Source organism: Pezoporus flaviventris, unplaced genomic scaffold (genome assembly GCF_033815535.1).
Source record: "Pezoporus flaviventris isolate CSIRO_AGI_PZ_B2104156 unplaced genomic scaffold, CSIRO_AGI_Pfla_v1 ptg000054l, whole genome shotgun sequence".
Classification (NCBI taxonomy): Eukaryota; Metazoa; Chordata; class Aves; order Psittaciformes; family Psittacidae; genus Pezoporus; species Pezoporus flaviventris.
In genome coordinates this window covers 221,278-235,107 of record NW_026892602.1, presented here as the reverse complement: position 1 = coordinate 235,107, position 13,830 = coordinate 221,278, and the positions used below count along the sequence as shown (strand labels likewise).

General features: G+C 47.0%; 1 protein-coding gene across 1 annotated transcript in view; it reads left to right on the top strand.

Annotated features, from left to right (window-relative positions):
- The window catches only part of EDC4 (enhancer of mRNA decapping 4), a 227,228-nt gene that overhangs the window by 182,182 nt on the left and 31,216 nt on the right, over nucleotides 1-13,830 (top strand). Inside the window, exons 2-7 of the mRNA XM_061468862.1 lie at nucleotides 3,935-4,025; nucleotides 7,948-8,104; nucleotides 9,425-9,536; nucleotides 10,623-10,722; nucleotides 12,201-12,390; nucleotides 13,432-13,579. Coding sequence (XP_061324846.1) covers nucleotides 3,947-4,025; nucleotides 7,948-8,104; nucleotides 9,425-9,536; nucleotides 10,623-10,722; nucleotides 12,201-12,390; nucleotides 13,432-13,579 — 786 coding nt within the window. The 5' untranslated portion in view covers nucleotides 3,935-3,946. The remainder of the gene's footprint in view (nucleotides 1-3,934; nucleotides 4,026-7,947; nucleotides 8,105-9,424; nucleotides 9,537-10,622; nucleotides 10,723-12,200; nucleotides 12,391-13,431; nucleotides 13,580-13,830) is intronic.

Sequence of the window (13,830 nt, the reverse complement as noted above, 5' to 3'; positions counted from 1 at the left end):
TGGACTGGAGAGCACTTGGCAGTTGTACCAGGAGAGGCAGTTCTGATATGCCCTTGGCCATACAACTTCTTTCTCCCTCCTACGCAGCAGCTTTTATGACAAGACTTCTAGACAGGTTAGTTCTCATCTGCTGGATTTTACCAGGACAGATATTTCAAATAACACTCAAGGATGCCAACACTCACAGCAGCCTGTTAATCTTCATGACTGTCATTACATTCACCCTCAAAGTGGAACAGGCCAGTTGTATTTTCTTCACAGGCAGGACATCATTTCACCACTGCCCTCCTGCAGCTTGTATCCAGCTCTGAAGCTCCGACTAGATCCGTGCTCTGCCGGGTTTTCTAAGCATCCCTGCACTGTCAAAGGAACCGGTGGGTAGTGCAGCCTTTGCTTTGCTGGTTGCCAGGACATAATCGGCTGTTGTGTGTCCTCCACCCTGCAGATGGCGGTGTTCCACCACTGAAGGAATTTACTAATCACAGAATGGCTTGGGTTGGAAGGGACCCTAAAGCTCGTCCAGTTCTAGTCCCTGCTACAGGCAAGGACACCTCCCACTAGAGCAGGTTGCTCCAAGCCCCGTTCAGCCTGGCCCTGAACACTGCCAGGGATGGGGCAGTCACAGCTGCTCCGGACAACCTGTGCCAGGGCCTCAGCAGCTTCAGAGGGAAGAACTTTTTCCCAAGAGCTCATCTCAGTCTTCCTTCTGTCAGGTTAAAGCCATTCCCCCTTGTCCTGTCCCTACAGGCTCTTGTCCAAAGCCCTTCTCCAGGTTTCTTGTAGCCCCTTTAGCCACTGGAAACTGTTCTAAGGTCTCCATGGAGCCTTCTTCAGGTTCTGTCCAGCAGATGAGGTAGCACAGGAGCAGAACTGCCTTCACTTTGCCTTCAGATCTCACTGAGCTCTTAAAACCCAGTTTGAAAGGGATTAACACGCCTTGCGGTGCTTGCTTTTAAAGTTTATGACCATGGCATTGCCCTTTTTCTGAGGAAAGCCTAGAAAGGAGCATGCGCAAGCCAGTTATGATTCAAATCTGCCTGCTTTGGCCTTTGAATGGGAACAGAGCTTTCTTGGAAGCTGATGTTAGGACCCTCCTGCTCACTGTTGCGGCATTCTTGTATGTTCTTCATTTCAAATTCAGAACTCCTGTCACTGCTGCTAAGCAATAAAAGTTGTGTTCAGAATTCCTCACCTGAAGAGATCAGCTCTTTCAGTAGGAAGAGGCTTTTCGTGTGGTCACTACTAAGCAAGGATCCTTGTGCTGGGGCTCTGTTTCCAAATGGAGCCCGGCAGGGGAAAGAGGACCTAGGAACCTTGCTCTGCAGAAGGATCTTGCTCTGCAGAAGGGATCACAGAGCAGAATGCTCTGCAACATAAGGTTATTCCTCCACATAAGGAGCTCAGTAAGCCAGGAGAGAGCTTGCTTAAAAGTCAGTTTCAAGGAATGATACACAGAGCAGATGTTAGTCTTAGAACTATGTAAAATGAGATTCTCTTAGGCCATTAAAATTTCAAAGCATGGAATTTGCCATGTAGTTAGTTCAGGGGTTCTTCCTCCTGCCTTTCTCTACACAGTCACTCCTGGCTTCTTACTCGGATGAGACAAACACTGCTGTTTCTAAATCGGTATTGGTTAATATTCTTGACACCTACAGGTGAATTTTGAGGCCCAGTGTATTTGCCGTCTCTTTGTTTCTGGTGCCTGTGTTTAGTGCCAGCATTAGGTTGAGCCCCAGTAGTCCCCTCAGAGCTGGTTGACCTGTGAGGGGGGTGTAGCCAAAGTGGAGGAGGCCTGGGAGGCCTCAGGAGATCACTGCCTGAGCATAACCAACATAACCAGCCTGCCTGAGCCTTCACAAGTGAGGTTTTACATGTCCCTCATGGTACTAGGCCTGGCAGGAGTTTGTATTGGTGGTACTACCACAGGCATGGCTGAAGTTGCCTGACAAAGGAAGGGCTATGGATGCTGTCTGTCTGGACTTCTGTAAAGCCTTTGCCACAGTCCCCTACAACATCCTTCTCTAAACTGCAGAGATACGGATTTGATAGACTGATGGATGAGGAACTGGCTGGATGGTCATAGCCCGAGGGTCATGGCCCAATGGCTCAATGTCTGGATGGACACCAGTGACAAATGATATCCCTCAGGGGTCCATGCATGGAGACCTTCCAGTATCTGAAGGGGGCCTATAAGGATGCCAGACAGGGGCTGTTGTGACAGGACAAGGGGTGATGGGTTTAAACTGGAAGAGGGGAAGTTCATGTTGGATATAAAGTAGTTCTTCCCTGTGAGGGTGGTGAGGCACTGGCACAGGTTGCCCAGAGAAGTGGTAAATGCTCCATCCCTGTCAATGTTCAAGGCCAGGTTGGACAGAGCCTTGGGTGACATGATCTCATGTGAGGTGTCCCTGCCCTGGACAACCCGCCTGTCAGGGGAGTTGGAACTAGATCTTTAGTCTTTTCCAACCCTAACTATTCTATTATTCAGTGATTCTATGATACTAATATCTTCATCAGTGATGACTGAGTGCATCTTCAGCAAGTTTGCAGATCATAGAGCTGTATGATCAACCAGGTTGGGAAAAACCTTTAAGATCAAGTCCAACCGTTCCCCATCACTGCCAAGGCCACCACTGAACCATGGCACTGACGGCCTCATCTACACGGTGTGTGAACGCTTCCAGGGTTGGTGACTCCACAACTGCCCTGGGCAGCCTGTTCCAATGCCTGAACACTCTTTGGGGAAGAAGGTTTTCCTAATAGCCAATCTAAATGACAATCTAATATCTACATGACACGAAGCTGAGTGGTGCAGTTGACAAACATGAGGGACAGGATCCCATCAAGAGGGACTTGTACAGGTCTGAGAGGCAGGCCCATGCAAACCTCATGAGGTTCAATGAGGCCAAGTGCAGATGGGTCAGGGCAAAACCCCAGTATCAATACATGCTGGAGGAAGAAGGGATAGAGAGTTGGCCTGAGGGGAAGGACTTGGGGGTTCTGGTGGATGAAAGACAGGATGTGATTGGGCAATGTGTGCTTGCAGCCCAGAAGGTCAGTCGTATCTCGGGCTGCATCCAGAGGCGTGTGGCCAGCAGGTCAAGGGAGGTGATTCTGCCCCTCTGCTCTGGTGAGACCTGAAGTACTGCGTCCAGCTCTGGAATCCTCAGTACAGAAAAGACATGGAACTGTTGGAGAGGAACCAGAAAAGGACAACAAAAATGATCTGAGGTTGGGAGCATCTATTCTGTGAGGAACGGCTGAGAGAGTTGGGCTTTTTCAGCCCAGAGAAGACTGGGGAGAAGTTATTGCAGCCTTTCAGTTTTTAAAAGGCGCCTTTAAGATGGGGAAAAACTTTTTAACAGGGCCTGTGTGACAGGACAAGGGGTGATGGTTTTAAACTGAAAGAGGGAGATTCAGGCTGGATGTGAGAAAGAAATTCTTTACCATGAGGGTGGTGGGTCCCTGGCTCAGGCTGCCCAGAGAAGCTGTGACTGCCCCATCCCTGGCAGTGTTCAAGGCCAGGTTGGACAGGGCTTGGAGCAACCTGGTCTAGTGGAAGGTGTCCCTGCCTGTGGCTGGATGAGCTTTAAGGTCCTTTCCAATAGAGATCAGGCTGGGATTCCATGAGATGCCTCGAGGGGGCCGGAGTGGGCCCTTGAGCCCTGCGGCAACTTGGCCGGGTTCCGATCCCGGCGCCGCTTTCGCTGAGGGGAGGGGCCGGGTTAGGGCTCTTCCCGCGCCGCGCCCGGAACCCTCTATCCCGGCGGCGGTTTCCGCCCGGCGCGTTAGGAGTCGGGCCGGAGGCGGAAGCGCAGGCGGCGGGCAGGGGCAGCCCGCTGGCAGTGGTGCGGGAAACAGTTGGGCAGGCCGGGCAGGGTCGGGCACGGCACGGCAGGGCAGGGGACGGCTGCGCTGCTCCGGTGCTCTGCGCGGGCCGGGCCCCATGGCCTCCTCCTCCAGCATCGACATTGAGGACGCGACGCAACATCTGCGGGACATCCTCAAGCTAGACCGGCCGGGAGGTGAGGGGCCGGCACCGGCGGGAGCGGGAGGCCGCCGGCTGCGGGCCTGAACGGGGCGGGGTCGCCGCGTAGCGCCGGGGCCGCGCTGCCTTGTCCCGGGCCTGCGGTACTCTCCCAGGCAGGGGCTCGTTTCCCTTCAGGGTGCAGGGGCCATCGCCCTCCGCTGGCTCCCCCTCGCCCAGGGCGAGGGACCTGCTCGACCCTGCTGCTGCCCTCGAGGTGTGCTTGGGGAGTGCAGCCGGGCGAGGAGAGAAGCAGAGATCCGGTGTGAGGGGCTTTACTGGTGCGGGAGGACTCTCGTGGCTGAGGAGAGCGGGAGCAGTCGGGACACAAACCTCCGTGCTGCTGCTGCGGGTCTCTGGGCGCTTGTTGTCCGGGAGGTGTCGCCCTGGAAGCTGACAGCGCTGACCTCCACCCAAGCCTTCCTTCGTTATTAAGAACACTGAGTTTTCCCGAAGTGTCTTCGCTGGGCTCAGTGGAAGGAGCTGCCAGGCCTCTCTGGGATCAGTGCGATCTTAATCATAGAACCCTGGAATGGTTTAGGTTGGAAGGGACCTTAAAGCTCATCCAGTTCCAACCCCCTGCCACAGGCAGGGACACCTTCCACTAGACCAGGTTGCTCCAAGCCCTGTCCAACCTGGTCTTGAACACTGCCAGGGATGAGGCAGTCACAGCTTCTCTGGGCAGCCTGTGCCAGGGCCTCAGCACTCTCACAGGGAAGAACTTTCCACAGGGTTTTTGGTCACAAATATCTCTCTTAAAGTGGCTGTGATTGTTCTCCCTTTGCTTTGTGCTATTCTGCTTCTCTGCTCAGAGTTCAGTAGACTTCCTTCTGCCTATAAAACACTTGTGGTGAACAGCAGCAGGCTCAGGAATCGGCTGTGGAGGGCTCTGTACTTAAAAAACTGAAAGAAGTCAGAGCAGTGATGGGGAGCACCTGTTTTCACAAGCAGTTTCTGAGCTGAAGAAATGCGTGATGTTTGTGAAATGCTTGGAGTTGTTTCTATTCTCTCAAGGTGATTTGCCTTTCCCTGGAGCAGCTTCTCTTGCTGGTTGAAGGAAAGGTATTTACTGAGTGTGGCTTCTTTCTTTTAATTTCTCTTCTTTCCTATTGACTCTTGTTATATCTTCTCTGTTGTCACTAGTGCACAAGACAATAGAGAGGACAAGGAGCTATTGGACAGTAAGTCAGGCGGTAAGGAACCCGTGCTTGTTCTCAGCAAAAATCACTGCCTGGGTGATAGCAGATAGATTTGAAAGAACTGGACATAAGAAGATAAAGAGCAAGAGTACATGTGTGTTAACTGAAAGCCTCTGAAAATCCTATTAGGATGTCAGAGGAAAGGGAAACTGGGTGGTCCTTCAAGACTTATGAAAGAGAATAGAAGCATCCTCATGAATTGCATGGGTAGAGCTGGTCTTGTCTGGCATCAAGTTGCTGCAACCAAGGTTCTCTCTAGTTGTGGTTTCTGTTATAGCCTGGATTTCACTTACAGATATAATACCCAGCAGACGCTAGTGTAGCTGCTTGCAATGAAGAAAGGTTTGCAGTGCAGGTGGCTGTGAACAGTGTTATGTTACTTTGGGTGCTCTCTAGACTGGTGACAAGAAACACACCCTGCTCTAAAAGTTTTAAACTCTCAAAGTGCTTTGTTAGTTCTGCTGGGTTTGGCGATTGTGAAAATGTTATCTACTACCCATTCTCTCTTGATGCAGTTTTCTCCCAGTTTTGCAAATATCACCCATTGCTTTGATAGCTCGTTGCCATTTTCCCATGCCATGCCCTAAGCAAGGAGGAGCTGCATGGTCAAGCCATGGAGCTCCCAGCTGAGGCACGTATACAGGCTGCTGGTGACAGTCTGCTGTGGACGAGTGTCCTTGCTGTATCCTTCAAAGCACACTGAAATCTCTGCTGATAACCAGGTGTTCCATGGGCTGCCCCTGCTCATGTGGTGTTTATCAGGGAAATGTTTTGTTTAGTGCAAAGTAGAGTCCCCTGGTGCAGGTGGTCGTGAGAGTAGGAGTTCAGGATCTCAGCTCTGATTATTCCTCTGTTCCTGCTCTTTAAAAAGGCACTGAACACAGTTGCACTTCTTTCCTTTTGAAGGCCTAGATCTAGATCTACCAGGTTAACATTTTGGTTTTGTTTATCTACCTACTAAACATTGAGCCCCTTCACTTTTTTTATGCCTTCAGGATTGTGTTCAGGCAGCACCTGCACTTTTCTGGCTCCCACTAAGACAGAGTGATGGGCTAAGCCCATTCCTGAACTTTGGTGCACTGTTGTTGTGCCCATCAGCCTCAAGAGAGTTTTTTCTCCTTCTCTTCTGCATGGAGTGAAAGTCACTGTCCTGCTGTCCATAAAAGAGCAGAGATACTTATGTGAGGCATTCCTGTTGCTGCAAATAGAGCAAAGAATGCATCATCTTTCTCTGATGGCCTGGATGCTGCTTCTGTAGTGAATGTTTTCCTCTTTTTCTAACAAAGGATAGATTGCAGTTGGTTGAAGTAGCTGCAACAGGGCAAGCGCCCACCATATGCTATAGGAATAAGGGTCAAATCTTAATCTTGTAGGCATAACACAAATGTGTTAGGTGGTAACAGGTTCATGTTCCCTGGCCCGTAGTTTCCTTGTGGTGAGTGCTGCTGCTGTTGTCTCCATGCAGTGAGGTGAGCACTCAAATGGACTCTGCAGTGGGATATGCTGTCTCTGCACAGGCTTTTTGTGAGCGCAGTCGTTAGTGATATAATGACTCTCTTCATAAACAGGCAAGTTTTAAATATTCTTCTGGCAAATGAGTAATGGCAGTTATTTCTGTAGGCAGCAGCACTCAGTCTGCTATGTTAAAGCCTATTTGGTAACTGAAAGCTTGCCTTGCTTTCAGAGGATGTGCCTCTTATGTGCAGTCATGTTGGGGTTTGTTGAGTGTGCTGGGCAGAGTGGAGCTCCTGGTCTTGAAGCAGCCATTTTGCAAGAGCTCCCCAGCAGTCGTTACCTGGCAACAGTATTCGAAATTTCACTTTTCAAAACCAGTGTAAATTTCAAGCCAGGATTTTGCTGAAATGAGAAGCTTTGACTTCAGTGTGTAAGCACTGATGGAGTGGGCTCCTCTGTGTGGATCATCAACTATTTACCTTGCTAGTGAAACAGCAGAGTGTCTAAACTCCTGTTACATCTATCTCTTTCTAAAAGCCTTCAGAAGGCACAGAGGACACCAGTCAACTTGTGCTGAGCCAGGTTGCAGTCAGGGCACATGCACTCTTCAGAGCACAGCTGAAATGCTGAACAAGGGGTTGAACACAGAATTTGAGAGCTGTAAACTTCCAGGTGACTAGTCAACCAGGGGAAAAGTATAGGGAATCCTATAGGCACAGCTGCACATTTTCATAGCTAAGGTACTCAAACTGGACTTTGAGGTCAGGTCTCACTCAGAAGCCAGTTTTGGGAAGTGACGAGTGTATTGCGTCCAGCCAACCCTAAATGCTGCAGCTAACTACTTCACTGCTGGACTTTGGATATCTCTCTGCAGGCATCAGGGTTGGAAGTGACCTTTGAAGAATGTTTTGGTCTGGCACTTGTCTCAGTAATCTGAATTGCCAGCTTAGTCTTCCTGATCCAAGACTGTTTACTCCTTGAGCCTGGCAAGTTCCTTGTACATGTTCTTTGGTGTTTTTTCTGGTCTGTTGGAATTGCTTGTGTAAGAAAAGAGCCACAACTTCACTTTCTGTAGAGATAAGTTTCCTACACAGGAGGTCTCTTAACACATCCTTTTTGGAGAAGAATACTTTTCCCAACAAATTTAGCATATTCTACCTGATAGACTAGAAGAACCTGACAAAACCCATCTGGAGATAATGTATTTCACACAGTGCTATTTCTTTTGAATGGATATTGTGCTCAGTTGGTCATGCTTCTCCCTAGGTTCGGTGAATGAGAACCAGAGACCATCAAATTCATATAATGGAGACCTGAATGGACTGCTGGTGCCTGACCCTGTAGTGGCTGGAGATGTACCTTCTCTGGCTAAGCCAGTGCATCGGACCATTTCTCTGGGAACCCTGCAAGAGAAACAAGTCATGTAAGTTTTCATGGAGTCCCAGACTGGTTTGTATTGGAAGGGACCTTAAAGCTCATCCAGTTCCAATTCCCTGCCATGGGCTGGGACACCTTCTGCTAGACCAGGTTGCTCCAAGTCCCGTCCAACCTGGCCTTGAACACTGCCAGGGATGGGGCAGCCACAGCTTTTCTGGGCTACCTGTGCCAGATCCTGGCACCCTCACAGGGAAGAACTTTCTTATATCTAACCTGAACTTCCCCTGTTTAAACCTATTACTGCTTGTCCTGTTGCTACATTGAAGAAGGGCTGAGAGTGACTAGAAAATGATGAAAAATTGTTTCTGGTGAGCCTGGACAAGCATACTGGGAAGCTGACACGCTTCACATTGAGTTCAGGTGTCAGTTGTGGGTCAGTGCTGATGGTTAGAGCTTTTGTAGCTATTGTGAGGCTGATGGGTGCAGCCTGCCATCCTTTCAGCTCAGGAACTGAAGAGTTTTGGTAGAGCTGTGTAGAGAGAAGGGCAATGGGACTGGTTGTATGGTGGACATCAGGAGTAAGGATGGAGGTTAATTAGCCGGGCACTGGGTGAAACTGGGCATTCTCATGTAGACCTCCAGCTGGACTCCTGGGCCCCAAGTTACCTCAGGGGTGACTTTCATCAGTCTGCAGTGTGGTAGACCTTGCACTTGTCCAGATATTTTTCTCCATATAACTTAAAAGAGGACAAGTCATCCTGAGCTAGAGTTCTGCCTAACCGTTTGCTGACTCATGGATATGTCCAGTGTGTTTTGGACAGTACCTGTGCTTTTACTGCTTATATGTTAGAGAATATATGCATATCAAATACTTTGGATTTGTCATGTGAGTAATAATACAAATCCACATCAGATTAATTAGTGTAGTGCTTGGCTTCACATACTGACTTTTAACATTAGAGCTCATGTGAATAGCTTTTGCTTGGGTTCTCTGCTCATGGTTTTGAGAGAGGATGCTGCATGCACTGTTGATGAGGTTCAGCTGCTTAGCTTTGGTCTCTTTGCACCTTCTAATGTTTGGTAGTACTCAGGGCTACCTCAACCAAATGTAGGTTTGTGCTCAAGTCCAATAGACTGGAGGTTTTTAAGTTGAACAAACCACGTGTTTGGTGCTCTCAAACCTGTGGCACATGGGGAGGGGACACTCCTAACTCAAAGAGTTTCTTTTTATTTTCAGTTGTTCTGCTCAGACTTCCTAGTTGCACAGATACTCCTCATTGCTGTTAAAGTTATGAGTAGCAAATCTCTGACCTCTCTTCCTGTGAGTCCTATCTGATTTTTTTTTTCCCCTTTGTTTTAATTAAAGCTGCCTTTCTGGTGATGACAGTTCCACTTGCATAGTGATAACAGCAAAAGATGTGGAGATAGTGGCCAGCAGTGATTCCAGCATCACAAGCAAGGCCAGAGGGAGTAACAAGGTAAGGAGGAAGAGAAAGTATGGTTCTATTTTTTTTTCTTGGTCACATCAGCTCATGCTTGAATATTTTTTAAACTGTAATTACCATCTTTCCTGTGTTACAGGAATCTGTAATTGGGTAAAAGTTTGTCAAAGAGCCTAACAAGGGGGAAAAATTGGAGGTGAATCTCGTAGCTGATTGTTACTGTTACTCCAGAGTCTGGCGAAGTTTTCCTCTAATCTTCCTCCTTCGCAAACAAGCTCTTCCTGCTGATTGTTTCTATCTTGGCACATCTTCACTATGAAGGGAGGGTTGGTTTTGATGGTTTGCTAGCCTTAGTCCTGCTGAGAGCTCCACCCGGCAGTTCAGGGCTGCAGGTTCTGCTGAGATCAGAGCTGGTGCTGTAGCAGAGTACTAAGATGTGCTCAGAACAAATGCTAGGAATTAGGACAGAAAACTCTGGTCTTGATATCTCAGCCCTTTTCTGTATTATACCATTTTGTTCCTTACTTTGCAGTGAATTAAGGGACCACAGGGACAGTAAATGAATACTGTACCGTGTAAGCATATGAAAAACGTTGTTTTTCATGGATAATATTGGTGAAAGGGAGGATCACTGCCATAATTCTCATAGTATTTCATAATTCTTTGCTCACAGAGGCAATATTTATTGAATAAGACTGGGACTGTGTTTCTTGGAAAGCAGTATTAAAGCTAAAAAGGAAGTGTCCATGCAGCAAATGTGTTTCTATATTTCAGAAAATTTCCAAGAACTGGGAATCCAGACCCAGTTCTCATAAAGAAGTAAAGTCTGCTTTGTTGTAATTGCAGGATAGAGTAGTGTTCTGCAACATAACAGCTTCAGTGAGCTGTGTTCCTTTTTGCAATGGAAGGAAATACTCATCTGCTTCCAGAACTTTGAATGTTTAGGGCTCTGCTACCTGGCATTCAGTGTGCAGTTCTTCCTACCAACTCCTGCTTCCGTCAGTTTCCTGTTAAGCATTACAGATTTTCCCTGAAGGAAACGTATATTTGGTGGGTTTGCTTCAGGGAAAAGTTAATTCCAGACATTTCTCGTGTTCTGTTTTGTTTTTTTATCCTGAGCAGGTGAAGATACAGCCTGTTGCTAGGTATGACTGGGAGCAGAAGTACTATTATGGCAATCTGATAGCAGTTTCAAACTCTTACCTGGCTTATGCTATTAGAGGTGAGATATCTTCATGTCTTGGGTGTGATTTGTATTCTTTTGCTCTGCATAGCTCTAAAAGAGTTAAAGTTTGCTTCAGGAGGCGGTAACTTGCAATAATTGAAACACATCTTGTGATACCCAGTTCAGGGTGCTGTTCTAGTGGGAATATAAGTGAAGCTGGATCTATAGGGGAATGAAGAGTTGGTTGTGTAGGAGAGCTTTCAATGATAAAGAAACCTTCTGTGACGTTAGAAATAAAAGAAAGAGAAGGACTCCGTGAGGATGGAGGAAAGGTCAAACTACATTGGTTTCACTGGACAGTAATGATGTTCAGCATACTCATCTGATTAAATATTTCTGCAGCGAACAAGCTCCTCAGTAGCTAAACACAGAAACAGCTCTGTGGTAATTTGAGCAGGTAAATGTTTGTGATGGATTTGCTTGCATAAATTTAGAGTTGAGTTTAAGGCTAAATTTAGAGGAGACAAAGAGCAATGCGGTGTATTTTGCAGTGGAAAGGGAGAGAAAAGCAGAACCATGCAGGGGAAGATTGTTTCACAACATATATGAAGCAAATGAACACTTGGTCATCTGCAGTGTCTCTTTCTGCTCTCATGTACAAACACAGCGTTTGGGGCTCCATCAGCTTTTCACTTTCTTTTAGTGCTAGCACCCATCAGTTTGGCCTTCTGTGAAATCTACTACTCTGCTGCTGTGGTTTTTCCTAGCTTGGGTTATTTTAGAGCAGTTTCAGGGTGTTTCACCCTTTTTTAAAAGCATTAAAATTTGGGTGCAGTACCACAATGGAAAGCTGGATGGACTGCTTGCATTATAGTACTGTTTGTCTGAAATGGGGAAGCTGGAAACTGTGCTTGCTGTGTGCATGCTCTAAAGCATAGTCTTTTCAGTCATGCAAGCTAAAGAGCAGTGCTTTTTGCTAGGTCAGTGTTTGTGCCTTTTACATTCCTCTTACAGAACATGTATTTGAGCTACTTAACTCTCAGTGACTCCTTTTTTCCAGTTACTGAAAATGAAATTGCAATTAAACTTAATTCACTGCCACTGAAGGTCAGCCTTGGAGGTTGGTAGCTTTATCATGAGCTCACAAACAAGATTTAGGCCTTACATTTAATGAAGGCATCTTTATGAGAATAATTGTGGGAATCGTGAGAAATCCATTTCTATTGCCTTCTTTTTAAGTAGAACAACTTAGAACATGCAGTGCTTTAGAAACAGATGAGGCTGAGAATTAAGATGCCCCTTGCAAGGCAAGCAAAATCCCTCATGATGCTGCCACTGCAATCTTCTGCACCAGAGGAATAGTGCAGTGAATATTTGTGCCTGTCTTGAATGTGCTTGTTAGCATGGTACCTATTGTTATGGGTTTTCAGAGTGCTGCCAGGCACAGCTGATGACAGGATGGGGGCTGAAAGCAGAGGCAATCCTGGAGGGAAACTGCATGGATAAGTGGTGACTTCTCCTTCTCTTTCCTGCAGCTGCCAGCAATGGCTCTGCTATGGTGCGGGTCCTGAGCATCAGTGCTGCTGAGAGGACCTTGCTGAAAGGATTCACAGGTGGTGTGGCTGATCTGGCTTTTGCTCATCTTAACTCCAACCAGCTGGGGTGCTTGGATGAGGCTGGCAACCTTTTTGTCTGGCGCCTGACCATGGATAAAGAAAAAATCCAGTATCCTGTCAAAGTAGACCTCATTTCAGTCTTTATGTAATGGGTAGATGTGAATGCAACATCAAAATTACAACTTCTGTTGTAGCCTTTCCGGAAGAGCAGCTTGTAGAGGAAATGTTGATAGTTTTGCCCCTTCCAGAGTATCAAATCAGTCAACCTGTGCCTGTGCTTGGTGCAATCATCATCTGAAATTGCACCCAACTTGAAATTCTGGGAGTGCACCTCAGTGCTCCTTCTGATCCAGACAAAAGTAGTCAGTGAGAAATGTCAGTCTTTACAAGCTGGCCTTACACATGGACAGTGTCACCTCAACTGTGACAGTTTTTTTACTCATGTTTATCCAATTCTAGCTCTTTTCGGTAGTTACTTTTCAGAGGAAGGGTATTTAAGTATGTATATTTCCACTCACTGTCTTCTTTCCAGATCTGTCATCCTTCATTTGTGGTTGTGAAATTTATTTTCTGTGTTTGATTCATTGCCCTAAATAATTTAATTGCTAGGAGGGACTGCCCAGCCCTTCTGGGAAGCATGTCAGTCTGTGGAATATGTCATCATAGGTTATAACTTCTTAATTGTGTATCATAATTTCAAAAGCAAGTGGAACAAGAGTGGTTGTAGTGTAAGATCTGATCTGGAGGGGTGGACTAGGGGGCTCAGCCTGTGCAATGTTGTAGCTTTGCTGTCTTTCTGTGGTAGTGTTGTGATGCTAGCTGCACTCATTTATTCTGTCCGTCAGCAGTTGTGCAGATTGCACATTCAGATTGTGTGCCTGTTGTGCTTATCCTGTCCCTGTCTGCAGCCTGCAAGGGAAAATGGTGAGAATCTGTTAACTTTTGTAAGCTTAACGTCTCCTGCCAGTGAAGAAACACCAGCTTGTCTGCTTTCTTAGCAGAATCTTTTTGCCTGCTTTCTCTTTGAATCACAGTGATCAAAAAACTCTTGAGGTTTAATAGTATTTAACAGAGGACAAAGCCTGAATAGGTTACTGCTGAGCATTAGTAACACAGCCAGTATGTTATGTTCCTTAACCATGGTGATCAGAGAGGAGATCCTGGTTAACATCAAGCGGCCTGACAATACCCCACTGAACACCTCTCGAAGAATCATCTGGTGCCCTTTCATCCCGGATGATAATGAGGAGAGTGGTGAAGAGGGAAGTCAGACGTTGGCCTTGCTGCATGAAGACAGGGTAAGGAAACCTACTTGAAATGTTATCCCTTATTATCCTTAGAGGGAGAGAATCTGTTGAAGGGAAGAGGTGATACTGCTAGAGTTGTAAAGGCTGTTGTCTAGTCCACGCTGGGGATCCTACTGTAATATTAAATGTGGGATTCCTCTCTTCCAAGGAGAGGCCATAGTGATCTTTCTCTGGGCTTCAGGAGGGTAGAAAGTGGTAACTTCTGCTGGACATTGGATAGCAAGGACCAGTAGAAACAATGC